Source organism: Molossus molossus, unplaced genomic scaffold (assembly GCF_014108415.1).
Source record: "Molossus molossus isolate mMolMol1 unplaced genomic scaffold, mMolMol1.p scaffold_m16_p_9, whole genome shotgun sequence".
NCBI lineage: Eukaryota > Metazoa > Chordata > Mammalia > Chiroptera > Molossidae > Molossus > Molossus molossus.
Genome location: NW_023425403.1, coordinates 63,104,947 through 63,124,728, shown reverse-complemented (window position 1 = coordinate 63,124,728; position 19,782 = coordinate 63,104,947). Strand labels below are relative to the sequence as shown.

General features: G+C 41.5%; 1 protein-coding gene across 9 annotated transcripts in view; it reads right to left on the bottom strand.

Moving 5' to 3' along the window:
* The window catches only part of MYCBP2 (MYC binding protein 2), a 297,109-nt gene extending 277,635 nt beyond the window's left edge, over window positions 1–19,474 (bottom strand). For all 9 annotated transcript variants that reach the window (XM_036249657.1, XM_036249659.1, XM_036249660.1 and 6 more), the window contains exon 1: window positions 18,927–19,474. In XM_036249657.1, the coding sequence (XP_036105550.1) occupies window positions 18,927–19,228 (302 nt within the window). In that variant the 5' untranslated portion in view covers window positions 19,229–19,474. The remainder of the gene's footprint in view (window positions 1–18,926) is intronic.
* Between the last annotated feature and the right edge of the window lie 308 nt (window positions 19,475–19,782).

Genomic DNA, 19,782 nt, shown 5'->3' with positions numbered 1-19,782 from the left:
CCACCAACAACATAAAAATCAAATGACAATTTGAAAATCCAAAACGCCTAAACTTACTAACACCAATAATTGTGCTATCAACACTTACACTACCCCTAACACCAATAATTATAATCTTAAATTAAGAGTTTAGGTTAACCAGACCAAGAGCCTTCAAAGCTCTAAGTAAACAATATATGTTTAACTCTTGCAAAAACTTAAGGATTGCAAGACTCTATCTCACATCAACTGAATGCAAACCAGTCACTTTAACTTTTAAGCTAAATCCTTACTAGATTGATGGGATTCAAACCCATGAAACTTTAGTTAACAGCTAAACACCCTATACAACTGGCTTCAATCTACTTCTCCCGCCGCGAAAAAAAAAAGGCGGGAGAAGCCCCGGCAGGATTGAAGCTGCTTCTTTGAATTTGCAATTCAATGTGTTGTACACCACAGGGCTTGGCAAGAAGAGGGCTCAAACCTCTATCTTCAGATTTACAGTCTAATGCTTTATCAGCCATCTTACCTATGTTCATAAACCGTTGATTATTCTCAACAAACCATAAAGATATTGGCACTTTATATCTCCTATTTGGTGCCTGAGCAGGTATAGTAGGAACTGCCCTAAGTCTTCTTATCCGAGCTGAACTAGGTCAACCAGGAGCTCTTCTAGGAGACGACCAGATTTATAATGTAATTGTAACTGCCCATGCCTTCGTAATAATTTTCTTCATAGTTATACCAATTATAATTGGAGGATTTGGAAATTGACTAGTTCCTCTAATAATTGGAGCTCCCGATATAGCTTTCCCACGTATAAACAATATAAGCTTCTGATTACTTCCCCTATCATTCCTATTGCTACCAGCTTCCTCTATAGTTGAAGCTGGGGTTGGTACCGGCTGAACGGTTTATCCTCCCCTGGCCGGAAATCTAGCCCATGCAGGAGCTTCCGTTGATCTAACCATTTTCTCTCTTCACTTAGCAGGAGTCTCATCAATCCTGGGTGCTATTAATTTTATTACAACCATTATTAACATAAAACTACCAGCTCTCTCCCAATACCAAACACCCCTATTCATATGATCTATATTAATTACAGCCGTACTACTGCTATTATATCCCTACCAGTCCTAGCAGCAGGAATTACAATATTATTAATAGATCGAAACCTAAATACTACTTTCTTTGACCCTGCTGGAGGAGATCCTATTCTGTATCAAAACCTATTTTGGTTCTTCTGCCACCCTGAAGTCTATATTCTAATTCTACCAGGCTTCGGAATTATTTCACATATTGTAACCTATTATTCAGAAAAAATAAAAACCTTTGGAATATATAGGCATGGTATGAGCTATAATATCTACTGGATTCCTAGGATTTATTGTCTGAGTCCACCATATATTAACAGTAGGTATGGATGTAGATACACGAGCTTACTTTACTTCAGCCACTATAATTATCGCTATTCCTGCAGGAGTTAAAGTATTCAGCTGATTAGCAACACTCCACGGAGGAAATAACAAATTTCTTATTCACAGTAAGAGGTCTAACAGGCATTGTATTTGCTAATTCATCTCTAGACATTGTACTACATGATACCTATTATGTAGTAGCCCATTTCCACTATGTACTTTCCATAGAAGCAGTATTTGCCATTATAGGCAGATTCGTACACTGATTTTCATTATTTTCCGGCTATACACTCAGCACAACCTGAGCTAAAATTCATTTCCTAATTATATTTGTAGGAGTCAATATAATTTTCTTCCCCCAACACTTCCTAGGTCTATCAGGAATACCACGACATTACTCCGATTATCCAGACACCTATACAACCTGAAATACTGTCTCATCTATAGCTGCGCCTTAAAGTGTAACAGGATTCTTGTGTCTTCTATTGGAGATGATTCCATTCGCCTCTGAGAACCAGGAACTTTTAATCCCTGGTGCTCAGAGCTACAGGGAAGGGAAGCATAAATTCCCCAGTGAGTAGATCACTGAGAGTGATGCTAAGTGGAACTGATACCACTGTAATTAGCTAGTTATTAAAAATAGGAAGGGAGAAAAGGGAAGACTAGACATTATAGACGTGGTCCCTGCAAAACACTGGGGGAAGTACACTGGACAAAGGAAAGATAGATGCATGCCCAGGGATGACACAGGGAAGATACTTGCCTGTCAATCACACCTGAGGACAGAGATGGTTAGCCACTGTAAGCACATGGATATTTGGAATGTATAATCCCCTAAATCAGTGGTTCTCAACCTTCCTAATGCTGCAACCCTTTAATACAGTTCCTCATGTTGTGGTGACCCCCAACCAAAAAATTATTTTCATTGCTACTTCATAACTGTATTTTTGCTACTGTTATGAATCGCCATCGGAAATAAGTGTTTTCCGATGGTCTTAGGTGACCCCTGTGAAAGGGTCATTCAACCCCCAAGGGGGTCACGACCCATAGGCTGAAGGCCTAAACAAAGAAACTCACACTCTTAAGCTCTTAAGAGCATCCTCCTGGCATGCTTGGCTGCCTGGCATTCTCCCATGTGGCCCACAGCCACGCGGACCCCACACACAATGAACTAATGGACTGCATTAGTGGACTCTGCTCTAACATGGAAAGGAAGCTCTGGATACTAGCTTTGTTTCCAGCTTTACTAAAACCCCAGCTACATTTCTTCTATGACTGGACTAAGGGAAATGGGACTTTGGAAACCCAGGGATGTAATTCCACAAAAATAAAGCTTTCTACTATATCACATCCTCCTGTGGGGGCTTCTGGAAATGCTTATTCCAGTAGTACTCCAAGAACACCTCTCCCACTAGCAACGAAGAAAGACAAAGCACTTTGTCTCTAATAACAGAATGGCAACCATAAAGGAAAGTGAAAACGGAGGACTGAAGAGAGGAAAGCATGGAAAACATCTCTTCTCTGCCCCTCAGAGAGCTCACCCTCAGCCTTGACACCTGCCATTCTGTCCCACAAATGGCCTGCACTGGAAAGGATGAAACCTGCCCTGAATTCTGGTGAGATAAAACCTCCCTTCCCTAAATTGGGATTTTATCATTCATTTGCCTTTCTCTCTCTCTCCTGTCCTGGTTCATTTCCTTATCTTAGCCCTGCACCCTCTGGCACTGAAGGTTCAGGTTCAAGCTCAAACCACTAAAAGTGGGCCTGTTTCCTCATGCCCAATACAGCTTAGGCAGCTCAGGCACACAGATTCTGGCATGGTGGGGTGGGAGGGGATGACCACAGGAGATGCCTTTGCAGGTGAACCCAGAGTAGTCACACACTGCTGAACCCCAGACCCTGGGGAGAGGTACACAGGGAATGACCCCCAGTCCAGAGGGGCTCCCAGCCAAGCCCCCCTCCACCCAGCCGAGCTTAGTTGAGCTGTGAGCTCACAGCTCCCTTCACTATCCCCTTAGACAGCACACATGCAGGCAACTCAGACTGTAGCTTGGGAACACCCTTTTCTTACCAGCTTGGCTTCAGGACTATGAGATACTTCATGGCAAGTGCAGATGGCTGCCAGGGAAACACAGAACATGGGAAGCCAGAGCACACTCACTGCTGCCTTGAAATTTACTCTGGTGCCAGACTCTGTGACCCTAGACTGGGGCTTAAGGCACTGCCTCCCCTCTCCACTCTGTTTCTGCCTGACAGTGTGCCAGCCTCCGCAGGCTTGAATTTCACAGGCACACAGCACCAAGTGGGAGGGAGCACAGGGGCAGCCAACAACTGGAGCTGCCAGGAGCAGACCCAGAGTTCTGCCTTCTGGCCCCCAGCCCCCTACGAATTCTCTAGCCAAAGTACCCAGCTGCTTTATCCTCATCCCCTGCAGTGTACAGGAGAGGGACTCTCAGCCACAGTGCCCAGCTAAGCTGTGGGAACACAGCTCAGTTCCCTTCTGCCTCTCCCTGCCTTTCTCCCCTTCACTCAAGACTGCATGCATGCAGGAAGCTCAGACCTTAACTTGGGTCCTGCCCCCTCCTTCCAGAATGCTGCCTGGGAATTTTCTCCTTGTCTTGCAGGCTTAGAGTGTGTCTCAGACCTTATGGCTGTGCCCTGGGGAGGGGAAGAAGAAGCAAAAATGCCTGGATACAAAAAGCCACAGAGAAAACTTGCTCCCATGGCTCAGTCTTCTCTGCCTGTTGCTAAGGGGCGGGAACCACAACCGTTGCTATGCCAGAGTTCTGCTTTGGCAGCCATGTTGCTTAAGGACGGAAACTGTCATTGTTACTGCCTTGGAAGCCATGTTGCTCAGGCGTGAAGTCCCATTCATGGCAGCCATAATGCTTGGGACAGAAGTTGTAAGCAGGCAACAGGAATGAACTGCTGCAAATTTTTTTGACCTGATGCTTGTCAGTAATACTGTATTTCTATTACAAACATAACTGCTATGTTCTAACTCACACAAACATTGCAGCTTGTCATTCATAGAGAAAAGTCCAAAATCTACAGATGCAAAGAGAAATAAAAGGTTTTTGTTACCTAACCTTGGAAATTGACCACAAAGCAGAATTTAACCCCTGGGCTCAGGTGTTCAATTCTGGCCAGTCAGATTAACAAGAAATGCTTGCTGCCCTATTAAGGGAAGCTGTCTCACACTGCCAAGGCTCTTAAGGGACCAAGACTGTTAGAAATATGAGACAACAATAGATCACTAGCCTACCTATTGAAGACAAATTAAAAGACCAGACATTTTCTACTCAAGACAGTAAAGGATAAAAGCCCCCAATAAAGTTAGAGGCCTTCAAAATCTTCTGGGTGAAGTTAAAGGCCCCACACCTAGACAACTGTTTTACTATTTCAGAGGCTGCAGGCTGTGGATGAATGCAAATCTTCCTACCAACTTAGGTAAGATGAGCGTGGGACACCACAGTGGCTAAGGTGTCATAGGCCCCTTGGATTCTGGTCAATGACAGGAAGCTAGAGAGCATAGATGATGTTCATGCCTCCCTCAGCTATCAAATCTCCCTCTTTTAAGAGAATAAAAGAGGATGATAGGTTTTTAGTTTTTCTCCCCTCAGTCAATAGTAATACAGTCTCCATTCCTCAAGAGTGCCTACTCTGACAAGGAATTTTATTCTGTGCTTGTAAAAGAAAGGACAGTCTACCTCTGAAATGATACCTGCTCTCCAAAATTTCTTATCTGAGCCATCTGTTACAATGCAGACTCTAAAAAAATAGATCTTGCCCTGGCCAGTTTGGCTCAGCAGTTGAGCATCGGCCTGCGGACCAGAGAGTCCCAGGTTCAGTTTCCGCTAGGGGCACGTACCACAAAAAAAATAATAAATAAATAAATAAATAATAGATCTTATCTGAGCCAAAGCTATCTAAGCCAATCACCTGTAATTTGCTAAATCAGTGCTATATACCTGTATTCATAGAAGTATGTCTCTTAAAGTGGTAGTGTGTTTGCCAGAAAGAAGGCCTATGTTTCTAAAAGTTATGGCACGTGTTCGCCAATTTAGAAAATGTTAATTGCTCAATTTTAGTATTTTCTCCCTTTCTGATCCCTCTAGAATCTGGCAATTCTTAATGAGAAAGTAATGGCAATACATTTTTTTTATTATCCTCACCCGAGCACATTTTTCCATTTTTTGTTCAGGTAGAGTGGGAGGGAGAGAGAGGAACAGAGAGAGAGAGAGAAACATCGATGTGAAAGAAACACATCGAGTGGCTGCCACCCGCACGACTGACCAGAGCTGGCGACAAACTGCAACCGACGTACATGCCCTTAGCGGGAACCAAACCCGGGTCTCTCAGGACCGCAGGCCGATGCTCTAACCGCTGAGCCAAACCCGCCAGGGCGGCAATACATTTCTTTGCATAAGTCCACTAAGGCCAGTTCCAAACTATGTGGTCTTATTAACTAAGAATTTGACTGGAATACCATGTCTCAGAGAGACATGCCTGGATTCTGGATGTTACCAAAAAGCTTTAAGGAATTGAGGTTGACTTTATAAAGCCAATCAAAAGTCATTTGCATAAATGGCCTGATATCTTGTTTGGTCACATGGTTTATGACTGTCTTTCCGGGAAAGAAACAAACAAAGGTTGCTTTTCTGAAAGATGGCAAGAAAGACACCTTTGGGGACATCAGGGATTTGAGGACTTGACCCAAACCTACAGGTATTGCAGGTAAAGCCTTATGGCAACAGAGCCTGGCTGTTCACTAAAAGTAAATGTAAAGATTCCTTCTGAAAATTACAGCAAAGCAGGTTTGAAAGAACCTCTGTGATCAATTTGATCAACTGCTATTCTTGTTGTGTTTATGCAAATAATCAGGCAAAACCAAAACTGGACTTAATGCAATCCCTTTGACAATGAAGGTAATCTTAGAAAGAAAAATTATGTTTCAATGGAAATCACCATGCCCAATTGTGAGTACTGGACTCCAGTGCAGTTAACTGTTTTTAAGGTTGTGTCTAGGTATGCCATATAAACCTCAGCATCTGAAGACATCACCAACGATGTTCTAACTGCAGACAATCTATCAGATTTTCACTGTGTGGTTTCATTCCAGTAAAAGCCCTGCATCTGGAAGTCTTCTCAACTGGTTTATGATCTGCTATATGCACTAACATTTTTGTTTTGTATTCTTCTATTTTCATACAATGTATCTCTACATCTTTTTTACCTGATTGCTTGTGCACACAGTATAAGCCTCACTTTAGGAGCCATCTGCATCACCACCTCTTGAAATATGAGATTCAACAATTTGGACTTATGGCTGAGTCAAAAAAATATGGATGGTTGAGCAGCTTCACTTGAAACTCCTTTCCCTTTCTGCCCAAATGGTTCAGACAGAAAAGGACCACAGTTTCTCATGAGAAAAATCTTAGACTATTTCCCTTAGCTTAATTTGAATTAAATATGATGAACAAAAGGGCTTCAGGCAGGTGTGAGACACCTGCCTCCAGGGAAGCCACTCCTCCAACCTAGTCTGGGACACTATTAAATTAGTCTGTCCCTTTATCATGTGGGTTTTTACATCTCATTAGAACTTTAGTTGCTATAAGTCTCCTCACTTTTGAATTCTGCCTTTTAACATTCATGTTAAGTCTGTCATTTCTAGAATACAACAAGGATGTCAGCTTGTCCAATGTTTGGACATAACCTATGTCACCTTCCAGGGACACCAGATTGACCGGGACCAAATTTGCAAAATCTCTCTTCAGTGTATGAAAATGCCCCTTCCCTGTTGTTACTCCTTCCTCCGTCAGAAAGGGAGAACCTCTGAAACTTGGGATTGGCAGGACTATGCCCCTTGACAGCAGGAGGCAGCTAGAGGAAGTGGAGATCTTTGTCCATTTATCCTTTGTAAGACCACAAAGAGGTTCCTTCTCTCTAAGCAGGGAATTATACCATTGTAATTGGCTAGTTATTAATAATAGGAAAGGAGCAAAGGGAAGGCCAGACATGGTAAGCATGGTCCCTGCAAAACACTGGGAGAAGGGGACTGGACAAGAAAAGATAGACACATGCCCAGTCAAGTTGGGATAGCATAGGAAAGATACTTGCCCGTCAGTCACACCTGAGGACAGAGATGGCCACTGCAAGCACATGAAAATTTGGGATGTATAATCCCTTAAACTAAGAAACACACATTCTTATGATCTTGTTTCCTCTTGGCACTTTTGGCTCACAGCTCACTGCTGGCTTCTGACGTTCTCCCATGTGGCCCACAGCCATGCGGACTCCTACACAAAATAGACTAATAGATTGCGACTGACCTAATGCTGTACAGGACCCTGCTCCAACATGGAAAGGAAACTCTGTGGACACTGGTTTTGCTTCTAGTTTTACTAAAACCCCAGCTACATTTCTTCTATGACTGGACTAAGGGAAATGGGATTTTGGAAACCCAGGGATGTAATTCCACAGAAATAAAGCTTTCTACTATATCGCATCCTCCTGTGAGGACTTCCAGAAATGCTTATTCCAGTGGTACCCCAAGAACCCATTAACAACAGGGAAAGACAAGGCATGTTTTTCTAGGATCACAGAACCAGTACTGTTTCCATGTGTTCTTCCTACTGGGAACACTTGACGATGGGACCCCATCCTTGCAGGCTATCCTGTCCAAATTCCAGGCTATCATCATCAGTGGTCCCATCAAAATACTGTTTTACTGCTCTACAAGTTAAAAGCTTGTGGGGGGAGTAGGTACATGATGGGGTAAAGGGATCTCATGGATCCTCCTTTGCTCTATATAAAGTGGGTCCCTTACTTTGAAATAATATTAAAAAGACCTTGTGCTGGTGGATCCAATACTCTGTAAGCCCTCAAAAAGCTGCACTAGCTGAGCTCTTGCAAGTTCGAAAGGCAAATTCATACTCAGAATATGTGTCAAATCCAGTCAAAATGATTGATGAAACATTTTGACTGAAATGAGAAAACAGAACTGTATGGTTATTGTCAGGCTGGATTTTCAGTAGCTCAGTTGCTAGATCAGTAGTGATAAACAAGAATCCATTATTGAGCCCTTGCACAGCTATCATCAGTAATTTTTCCACAACACCTGTAGACCAAAAATAAAAATGCCTAATAGTAGTGTTGATTAAGTAATTAGATCCAAATAATCAATAAGAATTTAGATCCTACCCTGGCCAGTTTTGCTCAGTGGTTAGAGCATTGGCCCGTGGTCCAGAGAGACCCAGGTTTGGTTCCCGCTAAGGGCATGTACCTCAGTTGCAGTTTGTCCCCGCCCCGCTTGGGGTTGTGCAGGAGGCAGCCACTCGACGTGTCCCTTTCACATTGATGTTTCTCTCTCTCTCTCTCACTTCCTCTCTCTCCCTCCCACTCCATCTGAACAAAAATGGAAAAAGGTCCTTGGGTAAGGATAAAAAAAAAGAATTTAGATCCTAACAACTTAATAGCCATTTGAATAAATAATACGCATAAATATTAACAGATACTTTTATTTCATTCTTAAATAATTGCAATTACTTAATAATAGGATATGTGTACCTTCTGGGCACTGAACAACTTCTTAAACTTGGAATCATATTAAACATGCCACACTTTTTCCTGTTCCACACTCATTTTTGTGCAGTGCTTGATTTCTATCACAGCAAGTACCAAAAATTTAACTTTGAAAAGATATAAAATCCTCAAAAGGAATGTAACATGACATAACGTCAAAAATGTGAACTACCTCAAGCTAGTAGTCCACAACAAATGTTTCTGGGTTTCCTTTGAAATTCTGAAATATCCCATGGTCTTCATGTGTGTCTACTGTGGTGTTTTGGGGTGCCTCAGCACACAGTTTGAGAATCTCTGTCTGTGTACACATATAAGCACATACATACAGTCCCTTTCCTCCCTTAGCAGGCTAGCACCTTCCAATAGATTTTGTTATAACTTACCTCTAATTACTGGTTTTGTGATAGCAGTAGGTAAGACGAGGGTAGATGGAGGAAGTAGGAGCAGTACAGTCTTCAAGCAACTACCCTCTATCTAGAAGAAAAAGGCCACCTCTGCAAGCCCGGAGGACCCAGGATAATTTGTGGTTTCAAAGTTTTCATCAACTCAGATATTCCATTCTATGATCAGAGCCCTCATTCCTTTCTAATACAGAGCACAGACACTGGTACAGCAGACTTGCTAAGAATTCAACCCACCTGGGAGCTTTGCTACATTTAAAATTAAGTCTTGGGCCTAATCCTTACCTTTTTCTTTCTTCCTACTACAAAAGATGAGTTTCTTTACATAATACTAAAGAAATCACCTATGTTTCTCATTTTGCTCCCCATTACCTTCAGCCTTTCATTGTCTGTCTCCAATCTATCAATGTCACTCACTAACAGCCATCTGATTACACTGTCCTTATATCCCTTATAATAACTTCCCACCCTGGCCAGTTTGCTCGGTGGTTAGAGCACTGGCCCACAGTCCAAAGGGTCATGGGTTTGATTTCTGGTCAAGGACACATACCTGAGTTGCAGGTTCAATCCCTGCCCCTAGTTGGGGTCATGCAGGAGGCAACCAATCGATGTGTCTCTCTCACAACCATGTTTCTCTCTCTCCCTTCCTCCCTTCTACTCTCTCTAAAAATCAATGGAAAAATATCCTTGGGCGTGGATTAACAAAAAATAAAAATTAATAACTTAACCTCTCAAAATCCTAAGATATTGTACCCCCACCAATGCATTTCCTTCTACAGGAATCCCATTCCAAATCACCACTCATGAAAGTTTTAACAGTTGCACAGCTACAGGGTACGCCAAGGGTTATTAGTATCCGTGGTCCACCTATAACCAGTAGTGGAATTCACACATTGCCAGTCAGCCAGCAGATAATCTAGCCCCAAAATTTTATTTTAAAGTCTACTTCCTCAGACCATTCCTGGTACCATAACTGTCTTGGTTAAGGTTCCCCAGGAAACAGACTCTGAAATAGAGATTTGCATACCAGAAGTTTTTTGAAGCATGCCCTCCAAATCCACAACAGTGGGACAGTAAAGGAAGTAATACTGAACAGAGAAAGGAGCTGAAGTGCAATGCCTCAGACAATCCCATGGGGAGCTCCAGAGTTGGGATCTTCAAAGTTATCCTGTTTTATGTAAAAGAGTCAGGTATGTATATCCTCACATAAAACAAGTATTGGATACTAGCTGACCCTAAAGAAGCAGCATGATTTTGAGGGAAGCAGCTCTGTTGGCTATAGGGAATGCCTGAAGAAGGATTTGGAGGCAATCAGTTTTAGCTGCCAATATTCACAACAGCTAGTGGAACCTATACCTGAACAAAAGGATCTGGGTAGTGAACCACAGCACCTGCTACACTACTACTGGACTATTACACCAATTTGGTTAACGAAGGGGGGGAATTAATCATTTACCCTGATTTCTTAGGAGAAACTACAATTCATCACCAGTTGATGAGGGAAAACATTTCTTTGCAGAACCAGCTAATAAACATAAAAGAAATGACAGTTATAAAAATCATCATTTTAAAAGCCCTAATAAAATTATCAACTCAGACAAGGATTATCAAAGGATGCTAAACCCATTAGATGAAAGATATACACAGTGTGCAAAAGGCATTACCTATGATTATGTGCTTATTGCAAATGGAAAAGGCATACATTTATGGAAAAGAGATCTAATGGGTACCATCTTACCCAAGTAATTAGACTGAGCATTATTAAACAGTGAGACAATCTGAGAATCTCTGATGGCCTCAACCAACCTCTGGATGGGATACAATATGCAGTATCCATGACTATAAACAAAACTTATTTTGCTAAAAATGTTAAACCAAAACCTAATGAAGCTTTATAGCCTAACTTCCATTTACAGGGAATATGGGGAGGGAAGACAGAGAAATTAACAATATCTGGGGCCCTGCCCCTAAGAAACTAGATTTATAAGACATTCTAGAAAAGGTAAAATATTAAGTGACAGAAAACTGGTCTGTGGTGGCCAGGGGTTAGGAGTAGGAGGATGAAAATAACTGCAGAAACTTTTTGGAGTGATGTAAATGCTCTATACTTGACTGTGATGATGGTTCTAAGACCCTTCAAATGAACACTTTTAAGAGGGCAAATTTTACTGTATGTAAATTAAACCTTGATTTAACTGAACCCTCTTCTTCAAAAACCTGAATGTTCAATGTTTTTTAATAAAACAGTGACACTATTCTGTTGATATTTTTAAGCAAATATCTTAAAATGCAAAAGCATTTTTAAATTAACATTTTCATTTACTTTTTAAGCCCAAATGCAAGATTTTCTCTTATTTTAAGCTAAGAGAGTAATTCATTTCATAGTTCTACCTACCAATACACCAACAGAACAGTTTTTGTTTTAACATGTGTTGATATAGAATTCCATAGATGTAACAGCTATAGGAAACAAATTACTACCTATCTACAGAGATATACATACACTGATTCAATCCCACATCACTTCCTAAAACACTCCTACAATAATCTCTCTTCATAGCTCAAAACGATCAGTGTCTACTAAATAAACTGAATTCTTACCTTGCTGTTCAATCTTCCCGGCCCTCTGGCTACAGTCTCCATTTCCAGAATGAATTCCCAATAGTCTCCCTCATAACACCTACATTCTAAGCTCTAATGGAATTACCATTACCTACACACAAACTGTGCTTTCTCACCTCTTCCTCATGCTTTTGATCCAGCACAGAATGCCATCCCTTTGTCAAAATACACTATGCATTCTTAGTGAATTAATTTAACACTTTTATCAGTACCTGCCTTTTTATCTTTCACCCCCATCCAGACAATAAACTGAAATGTAGAAACTTGGTCTTATAAATAATCTTCATAGGGTCAGTGGTTAGCACCAAGTAGTAATACCTGAACTTTTATTGTATTAATTGACAGCTTAACCTATTACAATCAAAATTCCATGTATATGAATGATGGGCTCAAATACCATTTTTAACAACAAAAAGATAAAGCAGGTAAAAGAACTGAGTAGATTAGCTTAGAGAAGAAAAGCAATTCCCCCCTTTAACCACAATATCCTCTACTGTTTCCACTAACATTGTTCTTGGAACACTTCAACCCAGATACCCTAACTACTCTTTATCTCCCAGTGTATCAGTTCCCTCCTGGCATCACTTTCCTTTTTTACCATATGGTCAATCATTGTCACCAAAACCTTCACCTATTTTTTTTCTTTGACCTTTCATCACACTTCAACTTTTTTGGGGGGCAAGGGGTACAGTGAAAAAGGAAACTTAATCCATTGTAAAACAGCTCAATTGTGAAAACAACACAGTTGTAGAAGGGCCCTGGGACCAGGCCCCTCTCTGGTTAGATTTGTCTGCTCTGGTCTGGTCAGCTCTGCTCCCACCAGTTTGCTTTGTACTACATGGGTCTGCCACACTCCGTGTTGGTCTTCTCTCTTCTATTGTTTATGCCAGTCGGCTTCTCTCTGCTCTGCGGAGACATCTTCACTGTTTCAGCTCAGACAGGGAGACCCAGTGGAAAGACCCATTCTTCAGTGGAAAGAGAAAGCATACTTTTGGGGACCTGACTTATACACCGCAGTCCTGCCCCTGGGCTCTGATTAGCCCATGCTCATGCAAATGAGAACTCCAAATCCCTGCAGTTTGATTGGTCCAAAAGGCACTGTCTTGATTGGTCAGAATAGAGCCACTCTGATTGGTTAGAGCTGCAGATGGAGAAAGCCTCAATCCTTTTGGTTGAAATAGAATTCCAGCAAAACTTTATAAGGGCTGGCGCAGATGGCAGAAACACAGTACAGGCAGGCAGTTCAGTGCAGAGGCAGGCAGTTCAACACAGGCTTCTCCACCAAGTGCAGTTTGCATGAGAGGCCCCTTTGCAAAAATGGCTGCCAGGCTCTGGGGTTTTTATTGTTGTTTTGTTTTTAAATTTGAGCCCACACTTAAACTTTGAATCAACTCAACCAGCAGTTTTTCCATTTCTCGTTTAAGTGGAAAAACTTACAATAGCATGCTGACTGGAATTTTAAATATGTGGCTTTAATAATCATAATCATAATGATAACGACGACGACAGCTAACTTTTCTAATAAGCAGCATGTAGAGGCACAATTTCCTTTCAATACTGATAAGGTTACAAGTAAAGAACCAGACAAAGGAATAATAATTAAGTTGCCCAACATAAGACAGAAAAAGGCAGAACTTGGATTTGAACTAAGGTAGTATGCATCCAGAGCAGATTTAGCCACTGAGCTATGTATGGTTTTTCCCAAATGCAATGTTACACTGCCATTCACACACAGACCTGATCAAACATCCCCTTGTTTATTTCCTGTTCCGTCTCCTTCCCCAACTGAATGTTCTAATTTTGAATGGTTCATTAATAGAAAATATATTTATTCAGTGACTGAATAAATGAAATAGTTATTCCCACTTTCAATAGTCACTGAGACCAAAAGTAAAAGAGCAAGACATGATCCTTGCCTTTTCTTTAAGTTTCCAAATTCCATATGCCCTCTCAATCTCAGCAGAAATCAATAACTAATATTTAATAGCATTTAATGTGCCAAGCACTTTACATATATGGATTCATTTAATCTACAAAAACAATTCTCATAATTATCTACATAAGAAAACAAGGGGATAAACCAAAGCAAAATAACAAGTGGGACTACAACAAACTAAAAAGCTTTGGCACAGGAAAAAAAAAAAAAAACTCAACAAAATGAAAAGGCACCCTACAGAATGGGAAAAAATACCTGCAAATCATATACCTGATAAGGGGTTAATATCCAAATTTCATTTTATACACACACACACACACACACACACACACTCATAAAATTCATTAACAACAAAACAATCCAATTAAAGAATTCTAAAAAAGACATACTTATGGCCAACAGGCACGTGAAAAAAAGTGCTTGATACCACTAATCATCAGGAAAATGCAAATCAAAACTTCAATGAGATATATCACCTCACACCTGTTAAAATGGCTGTTATCAAAACAAACAAGAGATAACAACTGTGGGTGCAGATTTGGAGAAAAAGGAACCCTTGTGCACTATTGGTAGGATTGTAAATTGGTGCAGACACTAGGGAAAACAGTATGGAGGTTCCTCCAAAAATTAAAAACAGAATCACCAGATGATCCAACAATTCTACTTCTGGGTATTTATCCAAAAGGAAACAAATACACTAACTCAGAAAGACAACTATGCCCTGGCCAGTTTGGCTCAGCGGTTAGAGCATTGGCCTGCGGTCCAGAGAGACCTGGGTTCGGTTCCCGCTAAGGGCATGTACCTCAGTTGCAGTCAGTTTGTCCCCAGCCCTGGTTGGGTCGTGCAGATGGCAGCCACTCAATGTTTCCCTTTCACGTAGATGTTTCTCCCTCTCTCTTCCTCTCTCTCCCTCCTGCTCTATCTGAATAAAAAATGGAAAAATGTCCTCAAATGAGGATTAAAAAAAAAGAAAGACAACTGTACCTCCCTCTATGTTCTTTGCAGCATCCTCTACAATAGCCAAGACATGGAAGCAACCTAAGAGCCCATCACTGGATAAACGGATAACGGAAACATGATGCATATATACAATTCAACCATTAAAAAAAAAGTAAATCTTGCCATTTGCAACATCATAGACAGATCTTAAAGGCATGATGCTATGTAAAACAAGTCAGACAGAAAAAGACAAATATTGTATGAAATCTAAAACACAAAAACCAAACTCACAGATATAGAAAACAAATTGGTAGTTGCCACAGGGGAGTGGATGGGCCAGGGAGGGGAGATTGAGCAAAATGGGTGATGATGGTCAAAAGGTACAAACTTCCAGTTATAAAATAAATAAGTCATGGAGATGCAATGTGCAGCCTGTTGACTATAGGTGACAGTATTTATACATGTTTTAATAGTATTTATACAGGGTGAGACAAAAGTAGGCTTACAATTGTGAGTACACAAAACAGAGTTTATTCTTGTATTCTTATTTATTATTGTATTATTTTCCATATGAACAACTGTAAATCTACTTTTGCCCCACCTTATATTTGAAAGTACTGTGAATAAGTCTTAAAAGTTTTCATCATAAAAAAAAAAAATTAGGCTATGTATGGTAATGGAAGTTAACTAGACTTACTATGGTGATTCATTTAACAATATATACAAAAACAGAATTATTACATTGTACACCTGAAACTAATATAATGTTATGTGCCAATTATATCTCAATATGAAAATTAAGTAAAATTAAAAACTGAGGCACAGAAGCTATGTAACATACCCAAAGTCACACAGCTAAAAAGTGGCAGAGCCAATTTAAAACCAGTGGAACTTCAGAATCCAAGCTCTTACCCTTTCACCATAATGCCTTCAGTCATTAACTCCATTAGGCTTGCATCCCTCAACTTCTCTACTGTACCTAAAACATAATCCATGGTAATTGATTCATTCAGCACTGACTGATATTTGTTCCTTAAACACAAGCTTGTTCTCACATTAGAGCCTTTATTACAATGTCCTAAAAGACTCTTCCTCTAGATCTGTCTTCCTATTATTACAATTCAACTTAAATGTCAATTCCCAAAGAGACCTGTCCTGACCACTCTACCTAAAATAGCCTCCCCTCACTACAAATCGTCTGGCACATGAAATTGGTTTTATTTTCTTCAAGTTACTTAACACTACCTGATATTATCAGTTGTTTATTTCTCCCCACTAGAGTGGAAGTTCCAAGAGAGTAAAGACCTTGTCTATCTTGCTCAATGCTGTATCTTCTGCATCTAAAACAGTGCCTGGCTCACAGTAAGCACTTGATATTTACAGAATGGATGCCAAATATTGTGCTAGATATTTGTATTACCAAAATAAACAGGATATAATTCTTACCCTCAAAAAACTCCTGGTTTTTATATTTACAAACACTTACCTCCTCCCCCTGAATATTAAAGAAAGACTAGCTCCTAACTTTTTTCAACAGCTTACCTCTCCACCTGTCATCTTAAACCAGTCCCTGAGATCTCCCTTTGACCTCTCCCCATCAATTATCCCCCCTCACTTCTTTCATTTTTCCTTCTCCATTTACTGATAACCTGGTAATCTCCCCATTACCTCAACATCTCCCACTGACTCCTCACCAGATCTCTCTACTATGACCACTTCCTCAAAAGTCATCTGTGACCTGGAAAGTGTTCTCACTGACTTCAGCATTTAACACTGCTGTGGACTTTCCACTTTCTTAGGAGCAGAGGTACTACTATCTCATGGTTCTCTTCTTAATATTTTTATCTTTTTAAAGCTTCCTTTACTGTCTCCTTTCTCTTATCCTTTAAACTTCATGCTCACTAGAGCTTCATCTTGTATTCTTGCTCTATTCTTTCTCTGAAACATCTCATCTGCTCCTCTAACTCAGCCAGTATTCCTAATCCCACCTCCACTTTCCACATTATATGTAATATGAAACATGATTGAACTTTTAAGCAAATCCTCAATAAAGAACAGCTGCTGGCAATGATTTAGAAAAAAATAATGTTAATGATAATAAACAATAACGTTCTGAACAAGCAGTTGAAGACAATATTATACAACTTAAGGCTGGCTTCCATGAGTACTTCTAGAAATACAGTACTTAAACTAATTCTTCACTAATTTTAACTGATAGCCTGTACAAGAATGGGCCAGAGACTAAAAATCATCCACAAATTTTTATATGTGGTTAATCTGTATCAACTTTGTCTAAAATTTTAATACAGTTCTAGCTATATAGAAATTGCATTATTACACAAGTATTGTAGTAAAAAATGAAAATAGAACTATACCAGTCACAAGTTATTATATAAATTGGAAATAACATACAAAATAAATTCAAATTATTTGGCAGAGCTTTGTAAAGATGTACCTACAGTGCAATAATTTCGAGGCTCACAGCTCAAAATTATACCTATTTATCAGAGCAAACTGTCTAATAGGTTTTGTGCTATTTTCAAAAACATTAGCAAGAAACAGACTTGTGCCATTGTGGCCTTCAGCTTAGACAGCAAAAGATAGTTACACACATTTATATCCATATGATAAAACTATTCATGTGCCCAATCCTGTAAACAATTACAGAAACAAGAAGACTGGTTTACCCAGAATAAGTATGAACAAAGCTCCACCTTTACAACTCTGCAACAGATAAGAGCCACAGTACACACTGGTAAAAATTCAACACCTGACTTACAGCCTACCTCCTTTCATAATGGGAGAAAATGGCATCTGGTTATTGCCTAACAAACTGCACATTCAATAAATACAGTAAACTCTGTAACATTTAACAAAATCCTTCAATGCTTTCCCCATGTACTGCAAGAAGCAGTGAGAAAAAAGATGATGCCAACTCCCAAATACCACTGTTAAAGCCAAGCTGGTGAAACAAGTCAGTCACCACCCTTCAGGGTGTGTGGCATGTAAGGGCATGGAAAAAAAAAAAAAAAAAAAACAATAGAAGAGCCCTCAGCAAAAAGACACCCATATTTTAAGAAAAAGAAAATGAAAGTGATTTAACATCTTCTACATCAAAGAAGCTAAAGGTGCAGGGACCCTAGGAAGAGAACTAGGTGCTATTCAAATTTTCTATTTGTTGGCAGCTGAACACTACCAGCTGTCCTATTTTGAAGTTCTTCAGTGTTCCCCTTTTCCCACAAACCCACTCTACTCTAAAGCCTATAAGTGACAGACGAAATAGAACACAAGATGAAGGGAAATGGCTGATGGGACATTAGAACACAAGAGCAGCTGCAACCACATTTCTAGAAGACCAGTTATCGAAGTACAGCTCTCAAGATCTGAATCAAATACCTTTCGCATTGACACAAATCTCCATCTGTATCCCTCTTGCTTAATAATCTTAAATTGAAACCCATGCCTCATCCAACTGCCTGATTATCAGAAACTCATACACACACACACATACATCATACATACATACATACATACATACATACACACACACTATCCTTAACCTACTCCATTCCACGCCCAAGTGAAAGGCAAATTTGGCAGATTTTTTTAGGGGAGTTAGAAAGGGGAGGACGGAATGTCATGGGGGATGGGAGGGGTGAGAAATACGTGCAAATACTATTGCGACAGACACTGGAAACGCCACTGCCCTCATCACTCTTGCAAATTCTCTTCATGTATTACCCTCGTACCTTTTACCCAGCCCTCCGCCTTCCTCAACAATACACACACGTGTCATAACCGACAAGCACCATCACCTCTTCTGTAACATCACACGCTACCCTCCCACCCTCGCTAACCACCCACAAAGACACACACTAAGAGCAGAAACTGCTGCCACCGCACACTCCTATCTCAATTAAGTGTTTCTATCAGACAGCATCAAGCGCTTGCTGAAAGGTAGCTCAGTAAACACGTACGTAGACACACACGCGCGCACACGGGCGCGCATGCCGCATGTGGCACAAGGAAGGGCACCCGGATACGCACCTGGAGGCCGAGTGCCCAGCGCTGCTGCCTCCCTGGTCCCTATCACTGAGCGCAGCTGTGTAAATCCTCCTGTAGCGGTCCGCCAGGGCCCGGCCTGACAGCAGCAGCTGGTAGTGACCCCGGGAGTCCGCGGCGGGCAGCCCCAGCCCCAGCCCCGCGGCAGCTACGGAGCCCTCGGGAACCGGCATGAACAGCGCCCCCGGCGCCGGGATGGAAGAGATGGTGGCGGCTGGGAAGAATCCGTCCCCGCCGGGCCCCGAGGAGGAGGCGGCAGGGGAGGCAGTCGCTGCGCACATCATCATCCTCGCCGTCGCCGCCGCCTGGTCCCCGCCGGCGGGCAGGCAGACAAGCGCGAGCACAACCACAGCCCTTTTCCAACGACGACGGCACCAGCGGTGTCCTCTCGCTCCAGCAGCCCAGAGACTACAAAGACAGCGACGACCTCCTCCTTCTCCTCCTCCTTCTTTTCCTCCTCCCCCCCGCACCGCCCTCACCGCTACTGGGGCCGCTCATCTAACCCCGCCACCTCCGAAGTGTGAGGAGGAGGCGGTGCCGCTGCCGCCGCCACCGCTCTCACCGCCAGGACTACCCGCAATGGGAAGCTGCCGACTGCAATGGGCATGCGCCACTCATTGCACATGCTCAGTAACTCCAGCCTTTTTCCCTCCCCACCCCCTCTCCTCCACCACTCCCTTCAGCTTCAGAGCTTTGGGTGTGGGGCGGTGGAGCCGCTCGGAATCTGAAATAAATCCACTTCTCCGGGTTTTACTAGCAGCTTGAGGAGTAAGGAGAGTGCTAGGCAGGCTGTCAACTACAGACATTTGGCTTCAGGTAAAGGGTTCTCTTCAGGTGGGAG